Source organism: Pseudorasbora parva, chromosome 10 (assembly GCF_024679245.1).
Source record: "Pseudorasbora parva isolate DD20220531a chromosome 10, ASM2467924v1, whole genome shotgun sequence".
NCBI lineage: Eukaryota > Metazoa > Chordata > Actinopteri > Cypriniformes > Gobionidae > Pseudorasbora > Pseudorasbora parva.
In genome coordinates, this window is record NC_090181.1 from 3,326,788 (window position 1) to 3,352,244 (window position 25,457).

Consider the following 25,457-nt stretch of genomic DNA (forward strand, 5'->3'; position numbering starts at 1 on the left):
CTATTTAGATTTTTTTGTGATAATTGAATAAATTAACTTTTATATAGTTGTATACACTGTCATAATTTGATTGTTTTGTCCATTTGGACTTTTTGTGATAATTGAATAAATTCACTTTTATGTAATACTATACACTGTCATAATTTGATTGTTTTGTATAATTAGACTTTTTGTGATAATTGAATAAATTCACTTTTATGTAATAGTATACACTGTCGTATTTAGATTGTTTTGTCCATTTGGACTTTTTGTGATAATTGAATAAATTCACTTTTATGTAATACTATACACTGTCGTAATTTGATTGTTTTGTCCATTTGGACTTTTATGTAATAGTATACACTGTCATAATTTGATTGTTTTGTCCATTTGGACTTTTTTTGATAATTGAATAAATTCACTTTTATGTAATAGTATACACTGTCGTAATTTGATTGTTTTGTATAATTAGACTTTTTGTGATAATTGAATAAATTCAGTTTTGTATATTTGGACTTTTTGTGATAATTGAATAAATTCACTTTTATGTAATAGTATACACTGTCATAATTTGATAGTTTTGTATATTTGGACTTTTTGTGATAATTGAATAAATTCACTTTTATGTAATAGTATACACTGTCGTTATTTGATTGTGTTGTCTATTTAGATTTTTTGTGATAATTGAATAAATTCACTTTTATGTAATAGTATACACTGTCGTTTTTTGATTTTTTGGTCAATTTTGATTTTTTTTAATAATTGAATAAATTCACTTTTATGTAATAGTATACACTGTCGTAATTTGATTGTTTTGTCCATTTGGACTTTTTATGATAATTGAATAATTTCATTTTTATGTAATAGTATACACTGTCGTATTTAGATTTTTTTGGTCAATTTTGATTTTTTTTTATAATTGAATAAATTCACTTTTATGTAATAGTATACACTGTCGTTCTTTGATTGTTTTGTCCATTTGGACTTTTTATGATAATTGAATAATTTCATTTTTATGTAATAGTATACACTGTCGTTTTTTGATTTTTTGGTCCATTTTGACTTTTTTGATAATTGAATAAATTCACTTTTATGTAATGGTATACACTGTCGTAATTTGATTGTTTTGTCCATTTGGACTTTTTTTGATAATTTAATAAATTCACTTTTATATAATAGTATACACTGTAGTTTTTTTAATTTTTTGGTCCATTTTGACTTTTTTTGATAATTGAATGAATTCATTTTTATGTAATAGTATACACTGTCGTATTTAGATTTTTTTGGTCAATTTTGAATTTTTGTGATAATTGAATAATTTCACTTTTATGTAATAGTATACACTGTCGTTCTTTGATTGTTTAGTCTATTTAGATTTTGTGTGATAATTGAATAAATTCACTTTTATGTAATAGTATACACTGTCGTAATTTGATTGTTTTGTCCATTTTGACTTTTTGTGATAATTGAATAAATTCACTTTTATGTAATAGTATACACTGTCGTAATTTGATTGTTTTGTCCATTTTGACTTTTTGTGATAATTGAATAAATTCACTTTTATGTAATAGTATACACTGTCGTAATTTGATTGTTTTGTCCATTTTGACTTTTTATGATAATTGAATAAGTTCACTTTTATGTAATAGTATACAATTATCACAAGTCAAAATGGACAAAAAAGTCTAAATACGACAGTGTATACTATTACATACAACTGAATTTATTTAATTATCACAAAGTCAAAATGGACAAAACAATCAAATTACGACAGTGAATATACGATTACATAAAAGTGAATTTATTCACTGTCGAATTTAGATTTTTTTTTTTTTCATTTTGACTTTGTGATTATTTTCACTTTTATGTAACAGTATCTTGGACCTGTATGTCATAATCGTGACTTTTTTGGTCGGTTTTGAATTAGTCAGTTATGACTGTGTCATTATCTTGGACCTTCGTGTCACAATCATGACTTTTCTTGGTCTTTTGACTTATGTCAATTTCAACTTGTCATAATTAAGATTTACGAAATCATGATTTTCTTTCATGTGTGGTAAAAACGTCACTAATTTAAAGTGTTTCCCTGAACACATTTCAGTGATGAAAAACCGTCATGATAAAGTTCAGTGTGAATCACAGATCGACACCTGTCAATCAAACACACACTGGATGTCAGTTCAGACAGCCCAGGCCTAATCTGAGCCTGTGTGCGAGCGCTGTGGTCAATGTTTTCCCGCTGTGAGGACTCGAGGAGCCTCATTACAAACACACACTGTCACAGCGGCTGATGTCCGCCGGCGCCGCTCAACAGCCACTCGGCCTCTAAAGCAGCGTGAGTCTCAGTCAGTAATTGGTGCTCCGGGGATCGACACTCAAACCCAGAGCAAACACTGAGAATAAGTGAAAGCTGGAGGTGTGGAGAGCGGCCGGATAATAAGAGCAAACATCATGGAGAGCCTCTTACCATCACTAACACTGGAAACATGCGTTATTACACACACTCACTCGGCATTATGCAGATCAACGAGTTGTTCATGAAAAACAAGAAATAATTGTTGCATTGCATTTACTACAGTGTAAAAACAGACTGATTTAGACAGAAATGCATTTTTTTCTCTGGTATTTTAATGGGTTTAATGGGTTCTACAGTCGTGATTGTACTTCTGTATCGTTTATCAGGAGCCTATTGCACAAAACTAGGATAAGGGATTAATTCGGGATATCTTGGTGATCCTGGCTCAATTTATCCGCTAATATACAGTTATCTTTTCGTTCTTGGTGTGAGCGTGCCTTCAGGGTACATTTACACGACAGCAGTGTACTAAATTTTGCATACAGATGACAAGATCACCAAGAAATCCCGTCTTAATCCCTTATCCTAATTTTGTGCAATAGGTCCCTGGTATTTTGTTATTTCTTTGGATGATATTAACATCTAGATGCATTCCTTACCAAAAAACACCAGAGAAAAACCACATCCTTTCCCATATTCATCTCGTCAAGTGTGTGAGTGTGTGTGTGTGTGTGAGAGTGTGTGAGAGTGTGTGAGAGTGTGTGAGAGTGTGTGAGTGTGTGAGTGTGTGTGTGTGAGAGTGTGTGAGAGTGTGTGAGAGTGTGTGAGTGTGTGAGTGTGTGAGTGTGTGAGTGTGTGAGTGTGTGAGTGAGTGAGTGAGTGAGTGAGTGAGTGAGTGAGTGAGTGAGTGAGTGAGTGAGTGAGTGAGTGTGTGAGTGTGTGAGTGTGTGAGTGAGTGAGTGAGTGAGTGAGTGAGTGAGTGTGTGAGTGAGTGAGTGAGTGAGTGAGTGAGTGAGTGTGTTTGTGAGTGAGTGAGTGAGTGAGTGAGTGAGTGAGTGAGTGAGTGAGTGAGTGAGTGAGTGAGTGAGTGAGTGAGTGAGTGAGTGTGTTTGTGAGTGAGTGAGTGAGTGAGTGAGTGAGTGAGTGAGTGAGTGAGTGAGTGAGTGAGTGAGTGAGTGAGTGAGTGAGTGAGTGAGTGAGTGTGTGAGTGAGTGAGTGAGTGAGTGAGTGAGTGAGTGAGTGAGTGTGTTTGTGAGTGAGTGTGTTTGTGAGTGAGTGAGTGAGTGAGTGAGTGAGTGAGTGAGTGAGTGAGTGAGTGAGTGAGTGAGTGAGTGAGTGTGAGTGAGTGAGTGTGTGTGTGTGAGTGAGCGAGCGAGTGGGTGTGTGAGTGTGAGTGAGTGAGTGAGTGAGCGAGTGTTTGTGAGTGAGCGAGTGTTTGTGAGTGAGCGAGTATGTGTGTGAGTGAGCGAGTGTGTGTGAGTTCGGTCACAAGATGTGTGTCACGTCTCTCACGATAATAAAGCTCCACTGGCTCTCTGTCTTTTGTTTCTCGGTGTGTCTGTGAGATTCAACATCCAGCTGTGCTCTTTATATCCCTGTCCTGAGCTGGTCATTATTTCTGCTCCCTAATGAACACAAGGCATTAGAAGTGTTAGAAGTGTGCATGTCTCAAGACATACATTTATCATTTATATAAAAAGAGCCTGGATTGATTTCATGAAGCTTTCAGACATAATCAGCAGTAAAGCTGAAGACACTCAAACCAAAGCACTTACTAGAACTTAAAAATAATTATAAACAAAAAAATTCTCATTAATTATCTTCTAGTCTAGTTATTGCATTGTACAGTACTATGAATAGTGTTTGCAAAAATGTTTGCATAAAAATATCTGCTAAATCAATATAAATCAAAGCCCCCCCCCCCATCTTTGATCACTAAACTGAAATGTTTAACAGTTTTTGTGTGTGAAACAAAAATAATGCCGTAATGCTTTAAAATAGCTTGAATGTAACAACCGGTCCACTGCTTCAGAGAACGGTTAATGATATGCTAAGCCCCGCCCCCCTCGTAACATGATTGGTTCGTTTGTGACATCAGCGTGTTTTTGAGTCGGTAAGCATATAAAAAAACACCACACAGACATACAAACATCATTAAAAACATGATTTTTCACCATGGGAGGACTGTAGTTAAATTATAATTAAAATTCTATATTTCATCTTTTTTTTTAAAATCATAAATCATTACTATTGGTCACTCTTTACATTTGTCTGTGGGTTTTTACAAATATTTAACCAATGATAAGTATTAAAAAAGCTAGATCATTTATTTGTGTAGGGAAAGTTCAACAGAGACTGTGGGTCACTTTTTCAGGTTTCATCATGAATGTTTGTCTAATAAACCGCATTAAGTCTCAGCTTTCAAATTCAGTCCATTTTTATCCCAAATTACAAAAATTTGATGAAAGATACACTCCAACTTCTGTATCATGTCTCATGTAATTAAGGATGCACTATATTGGATTTTTGCCGATATACGATATGCCGATATTTTGCCATTGATTTTGGCCGATACCGATATAAATCCCCCCTTTGTTTGGAAACAACACCATTTAAAGCAAAACCTTTTTATTTTTCCTTCTGTTTTCAGATTTCTGAGGTCTCATTACTAAAAGGATACTTGTTAAAGATTATTAAATGGTTTTCAATCCCCAAAGAAAGATTCAAACGGTTATGAATCAGTGAATTGATTCATGATTTGAATCGCCAATGTCACGTGATTCCAGCAGTTTGACACGCGATCCGAATCATGAATCAATTCGCTGATTCATAACCGTTTGAATCTTAATTTGAGGATTGAACACAAACGCGGAAGAGAAGCCAATGCTGAATAAAGTCGTAGTTTTTGTTATTTTTGGACCCAAATGTATTTTGGATGCTTCAAGAGACTCTAATTAACCCACTGATGTCTCATATGGACTACTGTGATGATGTTTTTATTCCCTTTCTGGACATGGACAGTATAGTGTGCATACACTTGCATACGCTCTCAGACTAAATATAAAATATCTTAAACTGTGTGTGAAGATGAGCGGAGGTCTTACGGGTGTGGAGCGACATTAGGGGGAGGAGTTAATGACAGACATTTCAGTTTTGGGTGAACTAACCCTTTAAGATTTGTGCAGATGAAGTGGAGGTGGCATGATATCTGTTGATCTGGTCTTTAGCTTCAAATAAACAATTCTACATTTATTTCAGAGCTTATGTTTCCATCATACATTTCATAAAATTTTATTACAGATTAATAAACTGTATGTAAACGGATTTTGAAGTAACTTAAATATATTTGTGTATTCTACTTTTCATTTTATTACTGTAACAGCAGCGCCCCCATTACATAAAAAGTCATATCTGACAAAGTCAAAATTGACCAAAAAAATTCACGATTATGACAAAGGTCTAATATATGACACAAAAAGTCATAACTGACAGGATCAAAATTGAGCAAAAGTCATGATTATGACACAAAGGTCCAAGATATGACAAAAAACTCATAATTGGCAATATCAAAATTGACCCAAAAAAGTCATGATTGGGTCCAAGATATGACAACGTCATAACTGACGAAGTCAAAATTGACCCCCAAAAAAGTATTGATTATGACATGAAGGTCCAAGATGTGACATAAAATGTCATAACTGACGAAGCAAAAAAAAAAAAGAGTCATGATTATGACAAAGGTCAAAGATATATAAAATGTCATAACGGACAAAAGTCAAAACGGACCAAGAAAAAATAAATCATGATTATGACAAAAAGGTCCAAGATATGACATAAAAGTCATAACAGATAAAGTCATAACTGACAAAAAAAGTCATGATTGGGTCCAAGATATGACATAAATAGTCATAACTGACAAAGTAAAAATGACTTGCGTTAAAAAAACTCATAATTGGCAATATCAAAATTGACCAAAAAAAGTCTTGATTATGACACAAAGCCATAACTGACGAAGTAAAAATTATTTATGTGAAAAAGGTCATAATTGACCAAAAAAAAGTCATGATTATGACACAAAGGTCCAAGATATGACAAAGTTATAACTGACGAAATAAAAATAATTAAAAAAAAGTCATGATTATGACACAAAGGTCCAAGATATGACAAAGTTATAACTGACGAAATAAAAATAATTTAAAAAAAGTCATGATTATGACACAAAGGTCCAAGATATGAAAAAGTCATAACTGACTAAAAAATAATTTTAAAAAAGTCATGATTATGACATGAAGGTCCAAGATATCCCTTAAAAAGTCATAACTGACGAAGTAAAAATGACTTATGTAAAAAAAAACTCATAATTGACAATATCAAAATTGACCAAAATAAGTCATGATTGGGTCCAAGATATGACAACGTCATAACTGACGAAGTAAAAATTGACCCAAAAAAAAAGTAATGATATGACACGAAGGTCCAAGATATATAAAATGTCATAACGGACAAAAGTCAAAACTGACTAAAAAAAAAATCATGATTATGACATACAGGTCCAAGATATGACATAAAAAGTCATAACTGACAAAAAAAAGTCATGATTGGGTCCAAGATATTAAAAAGTCATAACTGACAAAGTAAAAATGACTTGCGTTAAAAAAAACTCATAATTGACAATATCAAAATTGACCAAAAAAAGTCTTGATTATGACACAAAGCCATAACTGACGAAGTAAAAATTATTTATGTGAAAAAGGTCATAATTGACCAAAATAAGTCATGATTGGGTCCAAGATATGACAACGTCATAACTGACGAAGTCAAAATTGACCAAAAAAAAAAGTAATGATATGACACGAAGGTCCAAGATATATAAAATGTCATAACGGACAAAAGTCAAAACTGACTAAAAAAAAAATCATGATTATGACATACAGGTCCAAGATATGACATAAAAAGTCATAACTGACAAAAAAAGTCATGATTGGGTCCAAGATATTAAAAAGTCATAACTGACTAAGTAAAAATGATTTATGTAAAAAAAGTCATAATTGACAATATCAAAACTGACCAAAAAAAGTCTTGATTATGACACACAGGTCCAAGATATCACGTATAAAGTCATAACTGACGAAGTCAAAATTAAAAGAGCGCAAACATGTCCGGCAAACGTTCCCTGGTCAAAAACGTTGTAACTCCATTGATTTTGGCACATATAACCTTTGACATCACCGTGTTTCATTATTTAAAAACCTTTACTGTAAAGTCAGAGGAGGGTATAAATAAATAAACCAGAGTTGCTTTAGTTAGTGCTTCAGCTTTACAGTTAATCATCTCTGACAGCTTCGTGAAATCCATCCAGGCTCTCATCATTTTGATGGAAAGGCACTAGAAGGGCGAGGCATGTCTCGTGGTCATTAGGGAGCAGGAATAATGACCCGACACAGATACCACTCATATTATTAAAAAACATTTCTCATCTCCTCTAGTCCTCTTCCTAATCTACTGCTGAAGAACTGCCCGCTTTGGGTAAAAGTGTGTGACAAAGGCATGAATGCTAGGGATGCACCGAAATGAAATTCTTGGCCGAAGCCGAAACCGAATAATAATGAAATGCTTGGCCGAAGACCGAAGGCCGAATACCGAACGCGCTGTTTCGCATTTTTTCCATTTATTTGGCAATTTTTTTTTACCATTACAATAATTAAATAGTAAAAATTTGCTTTTTACTATTTTGTGTTGCTTTTCAGAGAAATAAATCAAATAACAAAAATACAATTTCAAAATATTTATTTAACACTGGATTTTTTTTTAACATTCCAGCAGATATTATACAAACTAAGCACAACATAACTTAAAATAAATAATTAGTAAAATAAAAAATATATTTTTATTTGGCCATCTTAGAAGCCCCCCTTCTTGAATAGCCTATGTTAGGCCTATAACTGACTGCTGAAAGAATGTAACTCTGTATGTCTACAACAACTAATGTGCATTGAATAGTGCAAAAAATGTGGATGAACCCACAACAAATAAATAACTGTCTTAGACATAAGCCTACTTAGCCTACTTCTTCAGGAAAAGTGGCAGGTTCTTCTTTATGAAAAGTAGCTTCTCTGCTTTCTCACATGAAAGTCGGTTCCTCTTCTCATCGATGACATGAGCACTAAATTTCAGCACTAAACAGTGCTTCCACACTGCTGACATGTTTGCTGCATAAAGCACGCAGCTCTCACTCTACGTGGGTTACTTTTTGATCGCGTCATTAAAAACGTCATTGTTCGGCCAAAATTATTCGGCCTTTTTACTTATTCGGCCGAATGCCGAAAGTGCTTTTTTTGGCTATTTTCGGCCGAATAATTTCGGTTGCCGAATATTCGGTGCATCCCTAATGAATGCAAATGTTTATATGTTTAGGAAGGATTCTGCCACTGTAATCTGCCCTAGACCCTACCCTGATGGTCCACACACACACACACACACACACACACACAGACACACACAGACACACACACACACACACACAGTAGGGTGTGTGTTTCGGACTATGACTGTGAAGTGTGTATACTGACCGCAGGCCGTGGGCTCGAAGCTCTCGGCTGGTGCGTAACCTCTCCAGATCCTGCACGTCTCGAAACAGGAAGAAGACATCTTTACACTCCGGATGGGTCTCAAACAACCTGTTCCAGAAACAACAGACATTTAGAGGAGCTCTTCAACCACAAACCTTCAGTATTTACAGACGAGGATACAACTACTGTTCTCTACACACAGTACAGGCCAAAGGTTTGGACACATTACTGTAACGTTTTTGAAAGAAGTTTCTTCTGCTCATCAAGCCTGCATTTATTTGATCAAAAATACAGAAAAAAAAGTTATATTGTGCTATATTACAACTAGGGCTGGGACTCGATTAAAAAAATTAATCTAATTAATTAGAGGCTTTGTAATTAATTAATCGAAATTAATCGCATTTTAATCGCATATAAATATTTGACCTGAGAACAATGAGAAGTAATTTTTCACATGTATTTTTAGTATACCATTGAATAATGACTGAATACATAAGCTGAACCAACAAAATATTGTTTATTTATTTCAGTCCAGCAGACCAGCGCAATGTTTGCCATTAAGTTTAGCAAAAGCATATTTGTGATATCTGAGGCTCGATGTGCTGCGGTGATACGCAGATTCCTTGTTGTATAGCTTGCACACACCCATGCTCTTGACGACGCTTCCATCCTTTCGTTTTTTAAAACAAAATGTCTCATCCACGGGGCCGAGCAAAGCGGTCTCATCAGCTTCTCCGTTCATGTTCACTCATGCCCTGCGTCTCAATCAGCTCCCTAGTTCCCTAGTCAGGGCACTGATCAAGACATAAGTCAATGGGCTGACTCCCTGATCAGTGCCCTGACTACTGAACTAGGGAGCTGATTGAGACGCACCCAAGGTTAGTTGTCTTGACTCCGGAGCGCTAGTTGGTGTTCCAGTATAATCGGTCCGTCGAAACCGATTCATTGAAAAACGTTCCGCGGTGCAAAAATAAATGTGGTTAAATTTTTTTTTTTTTTTGCGTAATTAATTAACGCGTTAAAGTCACGTAATTAATTAATCTTAATTAACGCGTTAAAGTCCCGGCCCTAATTATTACAATTTAAAATAACTGGTTTTCAATTTCTACTCAGTTTCAAAGAAACCGTTCTGCTTTTTCATATTTTTTCATAACCTGTGATACTTTTTAATAATACTTTGATGAATAAAAAGTTTTAAAAAAAAGTAAATGTTTTAAAAATAGAAATCTTTTGTAACAACAATATACACTGGTCAGTCATTTGGGGTCAGTCTTTTCTTTTTTTAAATAAATCAATAATTGTATTCAGCAAATGTGTGTAAAATTGATAAAAATGGATACACTGTAAAAAATTATTGTTGGTTTTTGTTGGTTTAACTTAAAAAAAGTAAAGTAACCTGGTTGCCTTAAAATTTTTAGTTTATTGAAATTAAAAATTTGAGTTGATACAATGAAGGAAATTTGTTTAATGAATAGAAACTCAAAATATTATTGTATCTAAACCACATAAAAAATGTGATAAATCATGAAAATAGCACTATTTGGTGCTAAAACACACACAATTATCCAATATTCTTACAAAATCTTTTAATAATATTTTAATAAAGGTTGTCGAATCTCAAAAAATGTTCATTGTATTAACTCAAAATTTTAATTTCAATGAACTCAATTTTAAGGCAACCAGGTAACTTTTTTTCTAAATATTTTTTTACAGTGTAGTAAAGGAGATTTATATTATTTGAAAATGTTTTTATTTTGAATAAATGCAGTTCTTTTGAACCTTTTATTCATCAGATATATTAGTCAGCAGAACGGTTTCCAACACTCATAATGAATCCTCATCTGAGAATGATTTCTGAATGATCATGATCACTGAAGACTGGAGGAACCATCCTGAACATTCAGCTCTGATCACAGAAATAAATCAGCATTTAAAGTATAATAAATTAGAAACCAAATATTTTAAATTGTAATATATCACAATATTATTTTTGATCAAATAAATGCAGGCTTGAGCAGAAGAAACTTCTTTCAAAATTATTACAGATAGTAACGTGTCCAAACCTTTGGCCTGTACAGTAGATCAGTGATATAACCTGTAAAATGAACGTTTTTGCACAGAGGACACACACACGCACGCACGCACGCACACACGCACACACACGCACACACACGCACACACACGCACACACACGCACACACACGCACACACACGCACACACACACCTGTCAAAGCCATTGACGTTGTGTTAAACACTAATGCATTCGCTTGATGCTTAAAATAAACAATTGTCACGTTTTGGCCGCTTGGATCACGTCTTTCCTCCACCAGCTCTCTCTGATTACACTCCACTATTTCTATACGCACATTTTATCAATAAAATAAAAATAAAAATGGTTGGTGCGTTCACTCTTAAAGAGACAGTAGCCTAATATTCCTGCTGTCTGTTTAATGTTAACCCCCGTCTTTAACAGTTGTGCATCGGAGTGGTCCCAGACCTTAGGACTTTTGTCACACCTGAACCATGAATGCACACAAAAAGGACAGGATTCCAGGAGTTTTTGTGGTTGAAATTCCCCCCAAAAAAGTAACAAATCCTTCAGTACACATAAAAAAAAAAAAAAATGATACAAAAAAAGCTCAATTCAAATGGGGAAAAAAAGAAAAAACTGCCAAAAAATGATTTTATAAAGGTCTACATGTGTATCTGAATGCATTCTGAAGCAGGGGTGAAAAAGGTGACAAAACTCGAGACACCCCCTGTTGTAATTTGATTATTTGTTCTTTTTTTAATGACCGTTAACTCGTCTTTAAATATTGTTTCTATTACTTTAGCAGATTTATCTGTGGTGTATAATAAACAATTCACTTTAACCGGCACTAAAAGCATCAGCACATCACTCCTGTGCTAGCCTCTCTTCATCTGCTACCGGTTAGGTCGCGGATTGATTTAAAAAGTTTGCTTTTTGTTTTTACCTCAGTACATTAGTGATCTTCTTGCTATACCTCAAGATCCCTAGGCTCTTCAAATCAACTTCTTCTTTCTATCCCTCGCTCTCGTTATAAGACTAAAGGTGACCGGGCTTTCTCTGTAGCGGCTCCTCGACTCTGGAACTGTCTTCCTCTTAGTATTAGATCTTTAGTTGCTTTATATTCTTCATGTTTTAACTGATGGTGTAAATGCTCTCCCATGTGCCCTCAATGTTCATATCTAATGTGCAATTCTGTTTTGATTTTGTTTTAATGCTCTTGTACAGCACTTTTGCGACAACCTTGGTAGTTTTAAATGTTCTATAGAAATCAATAAAATAAACTAAACTAAACTATAATGTGAATTTGTGCATTTTTCCTGCCATCTAAAATGGTGTCATTAGTAGAGCCCTGTTTATGATGATCTGCTGAGACTTCTATCCTCACGGTCTGGCTTTCTTTCATATCCAGAGAGTTTCAGGGAAGGATGTTCCTGATTTTCCAGATGTTACGGTGTGTGATCAAACCATCCGACTGTTACGGTCTAATCACTGAAGGGTTTGGTTGTCTAGGAAACTCTCATGCTTTTTACACACACTAGGAATGTCATGACAGAGTGACCTACACATACGGAAAAGATTTATAATTTTCACTCAGAAATCACTAAATTTCACCAATAATTGCACTGAAAGTTTGACTGAAATAGTATTTTCTTATCAAACGGACTCCAATTATCGGTTAGATTTACCTTTTTCACGGTGCATGAATGATAGAAACCGACTGGAGATCATCATTTTGAGGCGATGAGAGTCTGGACGGATGTTCATGATCTGCACACTAACACACATTCATTTGTCAGCAGTGAGAACATTTGTGAAACCCTTTTTGTACGTGAAAACAGCTGTTATTATGATGATGATGATGATGCATCATAAAGCACTGCAGGCGTTTTATCTCATTCAGACGTTAGAGATGGAGAAACCTTCATCAGATCCAGTGTCTGCAGGATCACTTTTCTACTATAAAGTTCTCTTTTAGTCCCCGCTTTCAGGTGCAAAGCACGTTTGTAGCAGTAAATGAAACTTTGAACACGTTGATATTTCATCACATGCAATGATATTAAGAAATTTATATTAAATCATGTTAAGAGTCAATTTGAACCAAACTCTATTGAAGTTGTCGGAAATACAGGTTAATTTTTTTAGTTTAGAGTCAATGAACATGCAACACTTTTTATTGATATTTACATTTTTAATAAGATTATAATGTTTAATAGAAGGTTCATTCAATGTTATCTGGTCTTAAATAACGTAATCAAAACGTTAGAACAAAAAATGTATTTATACATTGATGAAATGTTTTTAAAGCAGCACTAGGTAACTTTTCAACCTTCATCATATATTTTCAAGACTCTTGTGACGATACATCGACTTACAATAGGCTGAATGACACGTCTGCCATAGCCTGATGGGGTCTGTATCGTTTTTAATCATACTTTTAAACTTCAGGTTTCAGGTAGTAACCCGAGAACAAAAAGAACTACAAAATTATACAAAAATATACGTCACTTCCACCAACACACACACTTCCTTACATTCAGACATGCGAGCCCAACTTTGTTCGTCAGATAATATAGTCATGTCCGAAGCAGCAGAGACAAATAAGAAAGAAAAGGTTTTGTTGGAGGAAAGCAATAAGAGGAAACGAAAAAGTGATGTGATTAAAGGCAGGACGAGGATCAGCATGTGACCAGCATTTGCTCGTCGGCGTGAGCTGAAGGAGGCGAGCCCGACCGATGCTGTCCTGCTTGTTACGGTGATTACCGACCACTCAAACATTGAACTGAAGGATCATATAGATTCTGGAAAACGCTAACCAATAGACTACTATAATGACGCTGGCTTGTAAACGTGAGCATCGCGATTATTTGGCGTTTGAAAAAAATAAAGCCCATGAAATGATATTCATATGACATGCTGAAGCATCTGCCACTGACTGTACCTGATGAAGACATTTCACACGCGCCGCCAGAAGAACACCTGCATGTGAACTCCTCCTGCAGTGTTCAGGGGAACTGTTAGCGCTGCACCGACCCGCGGGACGCTTTTATGAAGTCATTTGGCCCGCCCCGCACCACTGGATATATTTTTACAACCCGCAGCGCACCCGCGACCATTAAATAGACATACGGGGTCCGCGGGTTATGAGACGACCCGCGCATCCCTAGTTCAGGCTATCAGGGCTGTCATGTCTACAAATGCATGCGCGATGGCATCCCCTGTTGTAGGAGGACTGAGCTTACGACAGTAGCTGAGGACATTATTTTTTCCCAACTGTAGGGGGACCCCGAGAGCAAAAGTTGCCAAGTGCTGCTTCAAAGGTCTACTTTTTTCAGAAACATTCAAAAATAATGTTATAATATATATAAAAAAAAGGAAAATATTGAAAACAATCACTTAAAGGTGGAGCTATTATGCAAAATGTACTTTTACATGGTGTTTGAACATAAATGTGTGTCAGCAGTGTGTGTACTACACAATCACTGTATAGTGGAAAAAATCCACCCACTCCTTTTTTGAATCCCAATAAATGATAATCAGTGTCTTAAAAAAGCCCTTTGCAGTTTCTATGTAATGTAACGTCACATATGCTCTGGCCCCGCCCACGACTGCTTTTTGACATAAACTGTGAAACACACTCAACGTTAAGAGTAATAAGATGCAGAGGTGGACAGTAACTAAGTACATTTACTTGAGAACTGTACTTAAGTCCACTTTTTGAGTATCTGTACTTTACTGGAGTATTATTTTTTCAGGATACTTTTACTTTTACTTCACTACATTTGAAAGACAAATACCGTACATTTTACTCCACTACATTTCTATCAAGGTCGAAAGTCGTTTCTGTTGCAGCTCTGAAAGTCAGTGGATGATTTTTTCCATCTTTAAAAGTTTTTTTTGTTGTTGTTGTTTCAGACAGTCTATCAGGAATCACTTTTATAGGGTCATAAACATTTCCCCAACTTTTTTTGAACACTGATCAGTTCATAGCAAAATGGAAGAAGACGGTTCTTAGGCACAGTGTATGCCCCCATAGCCATACTTTGAAAGTATATTTCACGCCGCATTCACACGGGGCGTAGGCGTTAACGCTTGACGGAGGGCGTGGCTGAAGCTGGGTGCTGACGCGATCGTCATAGTGACAACAGCCAATCACATTAACTTTCCGCTTGGACAAAAACACAACACACAAAAGCGCCTTTTTATGACAGCTAGTCTGTGAGACGAAATGGATGCCGATTTGGTTGTATGTGTGAGTGCGATTGCCCGTGTAGTTGTTGTCAGCGCACTGCACAGGTGCACGAAGCTGTTAAGTACATTAAATCCTGAAAAAGCGCCGACAGCGGGAAGAATATCACGTAGTGGTCCGGGAGCTGCGTCTGGATTTTTAACGGTCTATGGTCTGGATGGTTCACGGAGCTGTAATGAACGCAATTGGCTAGCGTCTGCTGTAGGATATTTGCATACGGCGATCTGATTGGATGACGCCTGCGCTGGCGCTTGAAAAGTTGAGAAATCTTCAACTTCTGCCGCTTGCAACGCGAGTGAAGCGCCGCGACGGAACCCACAATTCAGTTCGGCAACGGATGATGTCACCCATTCAAAGTAAATGGGAAGCGTTAACGCCTACGCCCCGTGTGAATGCGGCGTCAGTTTTAAAAAAAATCAAGATTAGTTTAGTTGGCATACACTTGGTGCATGTCTTATAAAATATTAAAAATGTAAACGTCTGGGAGAAAGAGAAGAGTAAAGTTGTGAGAATATCAGATGTGTATCAGTGTATTGGATCCGTGCATTCGTTCTTAAAGTGACAGCGCTTTATAAAGAGCTTTGTAACTTTTCTACAAGTATTTAAATGAGTTTAAGTTAGTCGTCTGCTAGTATGTCAGATGGAGCGTCACTGACTGGCTTAAACCATGATGGCATAATGTGCATTTATACAACTATAATACAATAATGCGTTGGCATAAAAAAGGAAATTTACTTTTATACTTAAGTACTTTTGAAAACAAATACTTCTGTACTTTTACTTGAGTAAAAATCTATTTGTACAACTTTCACTTGTAACGGAGTAATATTTGACCAGCAGTACTTTTACTTTTACTCAAGCAATAGAGTTGTGTACTTTGTCCACCTCTGATAACATGTAAAAGAACTGAGTTTAATACTCACAGGACGATCCGTCTGACACACAGCTTTCTGTCCACGTGCTTCAGGTGTGTGTGCGCTCAGAAAACCATATATAAGAAGTTTAGAATGATATGCAGATTATAAACTTTCATGATGAAGAACTGCGGTGTCATGTGAACACAATAGATATGATCATCAAAACCAAACAGATGTTGTTGATTTTGGCAGAATATGCGAGGCACGAGCTGTACAGGCCCCGCCCTCTTCTGGATAGGAGAAGCGGCTAATTTGCATTTAAAGATACATGCACGAAAACACATTACAAAAACTTAAAGGAAATGTTAGCAAAACATTCTTAGAATATATTTAGTTCGATGGGAGAGCACTTAAATTTATGCATTTGCCAGACGATTTTATCTGGGGGAAAAAATTGCACTACTTTGACATACAATTTACTGGGAATGGAACCCATGAGGTTGGCGTTGCAAGCAATAGATTTCCACTGTTAGAGCTTCAGGAAAGCACACAGAGAAAGTGATTTCCACAGTTCGTCTGTTTAAAATTACGATACTAAGCAAGCTTGCTCCCAACCACAGAATACCAAAGCATAAAAGGCATTTTCAACCTTCTCTCACAATTCAGACTTTATTTCATGTAATTGTGTGGTCATTCCTAAAAATACGCAATTACCTTTTTTTTTACTTTACCTTTTCTACCGTGGTGGAAACAAGCTTCCATTCGAAACTGTTTGTTGGGGAAAAAGTTGGTAAATATAATCGTTTTCATTTCTTTTGTAATGTGTGGGAACTACTAATGTTAAAGCTTCACTGTGTGATATTTTCCCCCATCTAGCGGTGAAAAGGTTTATGACCATCTATTTTCTGTTCCTCTCAATTCTGATTTCGTTTTAACTCCTACGGTGGCCGATTTAGTCCAAGATTAACATGGCAATCCCCCTCTTCACATTCAACACGGTGCCATTGTTAAAACGCAAAAGGCGAAGCTTGAATTTATGGGTATGTCCCTCTTTGGCTACTGTACTTTCAAGATGGAGGGGCAACATGGCGACCGGCATTCGAACCCCTCACCCGTATGCAGGGCCATAGTTTATGGGGGGTGGGGGGGGGGGGTAACCCCCCCAATACTCAAGTCCATCAGTTACAACCCCCCCCAATATTTCAACATGAAAATCACAGTAGATCAAATGAAAAAAGAATTCATTTATTTTGTAACAATAATTTTGTTCCTAATCAAATATGACTTTATCATAATAAATCAGACTATAGTTAATTTTTCAATAGTGTCTGTAATTATCACTGACAAAAGTATTCACATCGGTGTTTGTTTTCTTCCTAAATCAATCGGACTTCTGAACGAATTGGATGAATGAACGATTTTAGTGGCTCACTCATTTAAACAGTGAATCGCTGCCCCTACTGGAGGTTTCAATACTTAATTTGTTTTTTAATTAAAAAAACTATGAGTGAAGAAAACTTTATGAGTGATTATACACAAATTTCATATGATTATAAGGTATACAATCTCTTAACACGTTTTTATAACAGATTCGAGGTAAATATACCAGCAGAGTAGAAAAGTCAGCAGAGGGAGCGGAGCAGGTGATCGGGTAAAAAAAAAGAGCAGATTTGTAAAGTTGTGTTATATACGCATCCTGGAGTGTCTGCTGAGCCGTGTCAAATGGTGTCTCCTCCGAATTTGCCTCACTGGCACGACATGCTCAAAACCCGTCTCCGGCGCAATAATTCCGATCTTTCTTGTATTCATACTGTTGTGTAATCGACGCCCCATCCTAAATAAATCTGTCTCTTCCGTGATACCCTGAAATTTTGAATATTCCGATCTAATATGATTTCTGACCTGTAAGGTTGCCAGAATAATAATCTTACACGGTGTGTTAATAGGCCAGAGGAGAACTGGCACCCCGACTGAGTCTGGTTTCTCCCAAGGTTTATTTTTCTCCATCATGCCCCGATGGAGTTTTGGTTCCTTGCCACTGTCGCCTTTGGTTTGGCTTGCTCAGTTGGGGACACTAAAAATATGATTAAAGTTATTCAACTTATTATACAAATAAAAATGTATAAATTAGGTCTTATTTAATTTTATAAACTATAATACTGATCTGCCAACATTGTCGCTATATGATAAATTAAAATAAGATAAGTGTGATAAATAAGTATGATAAATAAATTAAAAAAAACATCACTGTTTACTCCAGTACGACTGTACAGCCAAATCTAATTTTGTCACAATATTATCCTGTTTGACACTGTGAAGCTGCTTTGACACAATCGTGATTATAAAAGCGCTATATAAATAAAGTTGATTGATATATATATATATTAGTTAGATAGAAATTATCCAATAACAATACACGTAATATATATATATATATAGGTAACTTTTTTTAACCAAATCTACGCCCTCACCCGTATGTATTTTCAATGGCATATTATAAACTTACGACAATACTTTATTACTTGAAAGAAGTAAATATACATTAATGAGCACATATATTTTGGAACGAACTAACTGTTTTTAGCTAAGAATAAACAAAAAAAGTACACAGTGTAGCTTTAAAGCATTAATGTTTTTTTGCTAATTTATTTTTCCCAAGTGTGATTTTTGGTGAATTATATTAAATCCATAGGGTCAATTTGACGTGCACTATAAAGGTTATACCCAGAATTCAAGGGTCAAGTGTGACTTCTGACATCAACTAAGAATGATTCAATGACACTGAGACTTCAAACATGACGAACGGTGACATTAGTGAAGAGAAAGGATCCGACGAATCTCATTCAGACACTCCTCAGGTCTGTCCCTTCATCATTTCTGTGATGTGAAACTCTTTGAGAGATAGTTTGTTCTTCATTTGCAGTCTTATCTTCATTATAGCAGCTGTTTCAACCACAAAAACTGCAGCATCCTCAAATGAATGTGTTACATTAGCAGCAAATGTTCATTCTGCTGATAAATTAATGTGTCCTAATGTGTTTGTAAAGATTTATAACTTCTGCAGTGTGTTTGTTTGATGGATACATCAACGCTTTTAACACTGATACCGGGAAAATAACGACTTCAGTCCATAATAAGCCCTTTCTGACAAAGTGCTGAAAGAGACGCTTGTTCTCTCAGCTAATGTTTCGGTCACGACGCAGCTGTCGGATTACAAACCAATACATTAGCAAACAATCACAGACAGAGAACACAATAATGAGCACTGCTAATAAAGGTTTAATATAGCAATCAATAAAAGATCAGACGACAGCTCTCAGGCATCACCTGGACATTTGGTGTATTCTCACATCAATGAAGCTTTAAAAACTCTTTCTGAAGATGCTCTTATGTGTAGAGTATGTGCCTGCCATTAGATAGAAAGTCTATAATTCAGCACCACTGAAAAGAAAGTGTGACTGTGGTCCACCTGATGGTAATATGAGCATCATCTCTCGAGAGACTGTGAAAGTTGCCTCAGAATCATTATTTTAACCTGATTCAGCTTTTACGTTTGCACTTTTCTCAGTATTCTACTTTTCAGTCGCACATGGTACTTTTTTTTTATGATGCCAGAGATGCATTAAAAACGCAACCAAGAGGAAAAATGCATTATATTCGTCTACAGTGCAAATGTTTATATGTTTAGGAAGGATTCTGCCACTGTAATCTGCCCTAGACCCTACCCTGATGGTCCACACACACACACACACACACACACACACACATACACACACACACACACACACACACACACACACGAATGTCAATGTGAAATGCCATTCTGCTTTCGTAATGTGACATTTTCAAAGGATATGCAACAAGAGGCGGGACTTGATTTAATTTGAGGTGAATTAGTAAAAAGTGGTAGAAAATATTAATCTGAAACAGTTTTCGTTGCAAACCGTAGCGAAATGAAACTTTGATGAAACTTGATTTTCTGTCTGTGTAATATTTTACCATTGTGATTGACAACTGTGTGACTTACAGATAGCACTGTTATTTTTTATTCTTAAGTAAATGTGATTCTTGGGTTTATAAAACTGGCTAATATAAATCTAGACATTAAATAGGCTGTAGTGCATTACAATAGGAATAGGCTACATTAGATTTCTAGTGACAAAACTTGCCCTTCTATAGGATCAGTGTGGTAAACGGTATATTCTGTTTGTGAATTGTGGAAATGTTCAATAGTTTTTCTAAAGACTTTTCTAATTAACTAGATAGAGATGCATGAATGGTTGGATAAAAACTGGGGCGTTTTAACCCATGTTTAGGTCAAATATGGGAAAATCCAATAGTTGGTTTAATTTTTTAAATATTGGTTTAGGTTTTTAAATTTAAATCCCAAAAGTTGCTTTGTCCATATTTGACCCAAACAATGCTTAAAACACCCCAGAGATAGATAGATAGATAGATAGATAGATAGATAGATAGATAGATAGATAGATAGATAGATAGATAGATAGATAGATAGATAACGTATCATATCAATATGTTGTCAAAATTAGTCATTAAGCTGATGTGAAGCATCAACAGGTCTAAAAATAGTTATCTGTATATCATATTTAACGTGGTGGAACATGATTTGTTTTCTCGTTGATATTTGTGAACTGACATCACGAATTGAAACGCACGCATTTTCTGTAAAGCTGCTCTTGTATTGTGAAAAGCGCTAATAAACGTGAGCTGAATAAACTCACCTGACGAACATGATTATTCCCACTTTGGCGATGTCCTCCTGGATGACTTTCCAGGACTCTTTGATCAGGTGAATGTGGCGCGGGGTGAGACACACCGGACCTTCCGCGTCCTCAATGTTTCGGCTCTCTTGTGTTCCCGGTGTCAATCCGGATCCTGATATCGCGCAGCCCATCCTGACACGAGCCGAACTTCCTCCGGTAAACCCGGTTAGTGTTCAGTCAGCTGGTTGGTTAACCGCGTGTCTTTAGCTGTCGGTGTCGCTCTGCTTCTCCATGTCTATCAGACCTTCAGTGAGAGATTCAGAACCTGAAACATGCTCACCGGGAGGGGAGGAGTCCATCATCATCATCATCATCATCATCATCATCATCATCATCATCACAACATGAGTGAGATCCTCAAACACTTGCTTTAAAACAGTGCACTGCAAAAAATGCTTTTCTTACTTAATATTTTTGTCTTGTTTCTAGTCCAAATATATTCTTATAACTGGGGGGAAATAACTCCAAATTAAGAGAGTATTTGCTTAAAATAAGCAAAATAATCTGTCAATGGGGTGAGCACAATAATCTTAAAACATTATTTTTCTTACCCCATTGGCAGATTATTTTGCTTATTTTAAGCAAAAACTCTCTTTTTTTCCCAAAACCGGACAATAATGTAAGAATTTGTAGATATTTTGACTAGAAACAAGACAAAACTACTAAGTAAGAAATTCATTTTTTTGCAGGATGATCATTCAGATACTTTCATTTCATATCTGAATCAGAAATAAGAACCTTCAGATGTAATCTTTTGCCACCACTAGGCATGTGCCGATATCAATTTTCCATGCTGCGATTAATTGATGAAGTTTTATCACGATATACGATATTATCACGATATTGAAATAAGTTGCAAAAAAAAAGTGTTGCCATAGCATAACAGCTTTAAGAACTATTTTTGTAAGAACAAAAATAACTGAATGTTTAAATACAATAATGCACCAAAAATATATACAGCTCTGGAAAAAATTAAGAGACCCCTCATTGAGAAATCAGTGTTATGTGGTCTCTTGATTTTTTTCAGAGCTGTAAAAGTACAATTTTCAAACAGATTAAAGTGCAAAAGAATTAGGCTATAAAGAACAACAGGTAGGCTTACAAATTACAATAAGGTCTCATTATTTAATGCATTCACTAAGATTGAGCAATAGCTACATTTGGTACAGAAAGTATAATGTTTTTGTTAATGTTAGTTCAGAAATACTGATCATTGTTAGTTTTATCTTAGGTCCATTAAAAAAGTTATTTTGATTTTAATGTTATTAAAAAGTAACTAAGAAATGAACATAGAATGATTAATTCTTTATAAGTATTTTTCATTGTCAGTTTGGTAATAATGAATTAACATGTTAACTAATGAAGTCGTATCTCAAAGTTATACTGAATAATAACAAATCATTAGAACAGTTCTAATTATTAGGGCATGTTGAAGTCCAGATTAAAACATAAAATGTTTAAATTTGAAAATAAATAGCCTATTAAGTCTTTAAGTATTAAGTATTTGGTGCTGTGATGAACAACATTGAGATTACAAAAACGAATGGCTGTTTTAAAAACTACACGCGTTTTTTTTGTTTGTTTGCTGGTTTCCGGGGTAACCGCTGCATTCTGCCGTTCATCAGCGCCCTCTGCTGTCACTGAGCGGCACTTCAGCAGCGCGTCTCCTTCACCGGTTCAGTCATGTGCAAACACACGTTGGGCTTGTTTATATCTGAGCGCGTGTCCCTTTGACGCCGAATACAGCGGTGTTGAGCATTTATACGGTTGATGGGCAAAGTATTCTTGAGTGCATTATAAAAAAATTATAAATTGTTGATAAATTATTATTTACGATATTTTAAAGTGCCCACGATAACAATATCGTGCATATTCATTATCGTGATAAATCGCATTATCGAAAATCGGCACATGTCTAGCCACCACTGAGAGAATTTGATATAATTTATTATTATGACAATGCCTCGATCCGACAGAATTTTCAAACAATCCATGTTTTCACTACTATTTTACAGTAGGGGGCGCTATTAGCATCTGAAAGAATACAAAATATTAGTTTTAAAACACAGGCGAAGAAGCATAGCTAATTGATAGTAGCATTGCAATAATCATATATAAAATAGCATATAAATCAAACTTTACCAGATAAAATGTCGATCCATGAAGAGGTAGGGATAGGTAAGGTATACACCACTGAAAACATATGTATAGTAAAAACCAATGACGTTAATTCTCGTGTTATGCAGCACGTTTGAGCTCCAGCGAGAACCAATGAGGTTCATTCTCGTGTTAGGCATCAAGTTTGAGCTTCAGCAGAACCAATGAGGTTCATTCTCGTGTTACGTGACATGTTTGAACTAAGCTTTTAGAGAGACAGTCCATGTAATAAATGTCCTGTAAGTACAGTGCCTTGCGAAAGTATCCGGCCCCCTTGAACTTTGCGACCTTTTGCCACATTTCAGGCTTCAAACATAATAATAATAATAATAATAATAGATTTTATTTATAATGCACTTTTCATTCCGAAGAATCTCAAAGTGCAACAAAGGGGGGGGGGGGGGGGGGGAATAACAACAAAAAAAATGAATAACAAGTAAAAATATAGAATACTACAAACAATCAACCAACACAGAAAACAGAACAGAAACAGAGCTGATGGTGAACAGAAACAGAGCTGATGGTGAACAGAAACAGAGCTGATGGTGAACAGAAACAGAGCTGATGGTGGACAGAAAACAGCTGATGGTGGAAGTCTCTGTTAGCTCCGCAGCACACTGTGGTCCACTCCATGTTTCAGATGCATGAAACATTAAACATAATGATATGAAACTGTAAATTTTTGTGACAAATCAGCGACAAGTGGGACACGAAGTGGAACGAAATTTATTGGATATTTCAAACTTTTTTAGCAAATCAAAAACTGAAAAATTGTACGTGCAAAATGATTCGGCCCCCTTAAGTTAATACTTTGTAGCGCCACCTTTTGCTGCGATTACAGCTGTAAGTCTCTTGGGGTTTGTCTCTATCAGTTTTGCACATCGAGAGACTGAAATGTTTGCCCATTCCTCCTGCAGAAGAGCTGGAGCTCAGTGAGGTTGGATGGAGAGCGTTTGTGAACAGCAGTTTTCAGTTCTTTCCACAGATTCTCGACTGGATTCAGGTCTGGACTTTGACTTGGCCATTCGAACACCTGGATATGTTTGTTTTTGAACCATTCCATTGTAGATTTTGCTTTATGTTTTGGATCATTGTCTTTTTGGAAGACAAATCTCCGTCCCAGTCTCAGGTCTTTTGAAGACTCCATCAGGTTTTCTTCCAGAATGGTCCTGTATTTGGCTCCATCCATCTTCCCATCAATTTTAACCATCTTCCCTGTCCCTGCTGAAGAAAAGCAGGCCCTAACCATGAGGCTGCCACCACCATGTGTGACAGTGGGGATGGTGTGTGTTCAGGGTGATGAGCTGTGTTGCTTTTACGCCAAACATAACGTTTTGCATTGTTGCCAAAAAGTTTAGTTTTGGTTTCATCTGACCAGAGCACCTTCTTCCACGTTTGGTGTGTCTCCCAGGTGGCTTGTGGCAAACTTTAAACGAAATGGCTTTCTTCTTGCCACTCTTCCAGAAAGGCCATATTTGTGCAGTATCCGACTGATTGTTGTCCTATGGACAGAGTCTCCCACCTCAGCTGTAGATCTCTGCAGTTCCTCCAGAGGGATCATGGGCCTCTTGGCTGATCTCTGATCAGTCTTCTCCTTGTATGAGGTGAAAGTTGAGAGGGACGGCCAGGTCTTGGTAGATTTGCAGTGGTCTGATACTCATTCCATTTCAATATTATCTCTTGCACAGTGCTCCTTGGGATGTTTAAAGCTTGGGAAATCTTTTTGTATCCAAATCCGGCTTTAAACTTCTCCACAGCAGTATACCGGACCTGCCTGGTGTGTTCCTTGTTCTTCATGATGCTCTCTGCACTTTAAACGGACCTCTGAGACTATCACAGTGCAGGTGCATTTATACAGAGACTTGATTACACACAGGTGGATTCTATTGATCATTATTAGTCATTTAGGTCAACATTGGATCATTCAGAGATCCTCACTGAACTTCTGGAGAGAGTTTGCTGCACTGAAAGTAAAAGGGCCGAACAATTTTGCACACCCAATTTTTCAGTTTTTGATTTGTTAAAAAAGTTTGAAATATCCAATAAATTTAATTCCACTTCATGATTGTGTCCCACTTGTTGTTGATTCTTCACAAAAATTACAGTTTTATATCATTATGTTTGAAGCCTGAAATGTGGCAAAAGGTTGCAAAGTTCAAGGGGCGCGAATACTTTCGCAAGGCACTGTAGATAAAAGCATTTGCAAAAAAATCATCAGTCATTACAATAATGTACGTAATGTACCTTTACTCCATTCATTCAATGGGTTATATGTAATCCAGGCATTCCTGTCAACACTCCCGTTTTTGCCGGGAGTCTCCCGTATTTCACACCCATCTCCCGCCCCCCTCCCGTTTTGTAATTTCTCCCGGAAATCTCCCGTAATTTGTATGGCCCAAACCTCGTTCTTTGAATAATCACAAATATGTTATTCCAAGGTTGTTCAGTTGCCAGATCTTGTATGAAACGGCGACTCATACAATCGACACATTGCACAAATTTCAAACCCTTTGTGGCCTCGACCTGGCAACCTAGT

The 25,457-nt window shown here is 36.2% G+C and overlaps 1 protein-coding gene across 1 annotated transcript in view; it reads right to left on the reverse strand.

Moving 5' to 3' along the window:
• Positions 1-21,070, reverse strand: part of xgb (x globin) — a 77,158-nt gene extending 56,088 nt beyond the window's left edge. The window contains exons 1-2 of the mRNA XM_067454884.1: positions 20,723-21,070; positions 8,845-8,952 (exon numbers count right to left, since the gene is read on the reverse strand). Of these exons, the coding sequence (XP_067310985.1) occupies positions 8,845-8,952; positions 20,723-20,895 (281 nt within the window). The 5' untranslated portion in view covers positions 20,896-21,070. The remainder of the gene's footprint in view (positions 1-8,844; positions 8,953-20,722) is intronic.
• Positions 21,071-25,457: the final 4,387 nt, after the last annotated feature.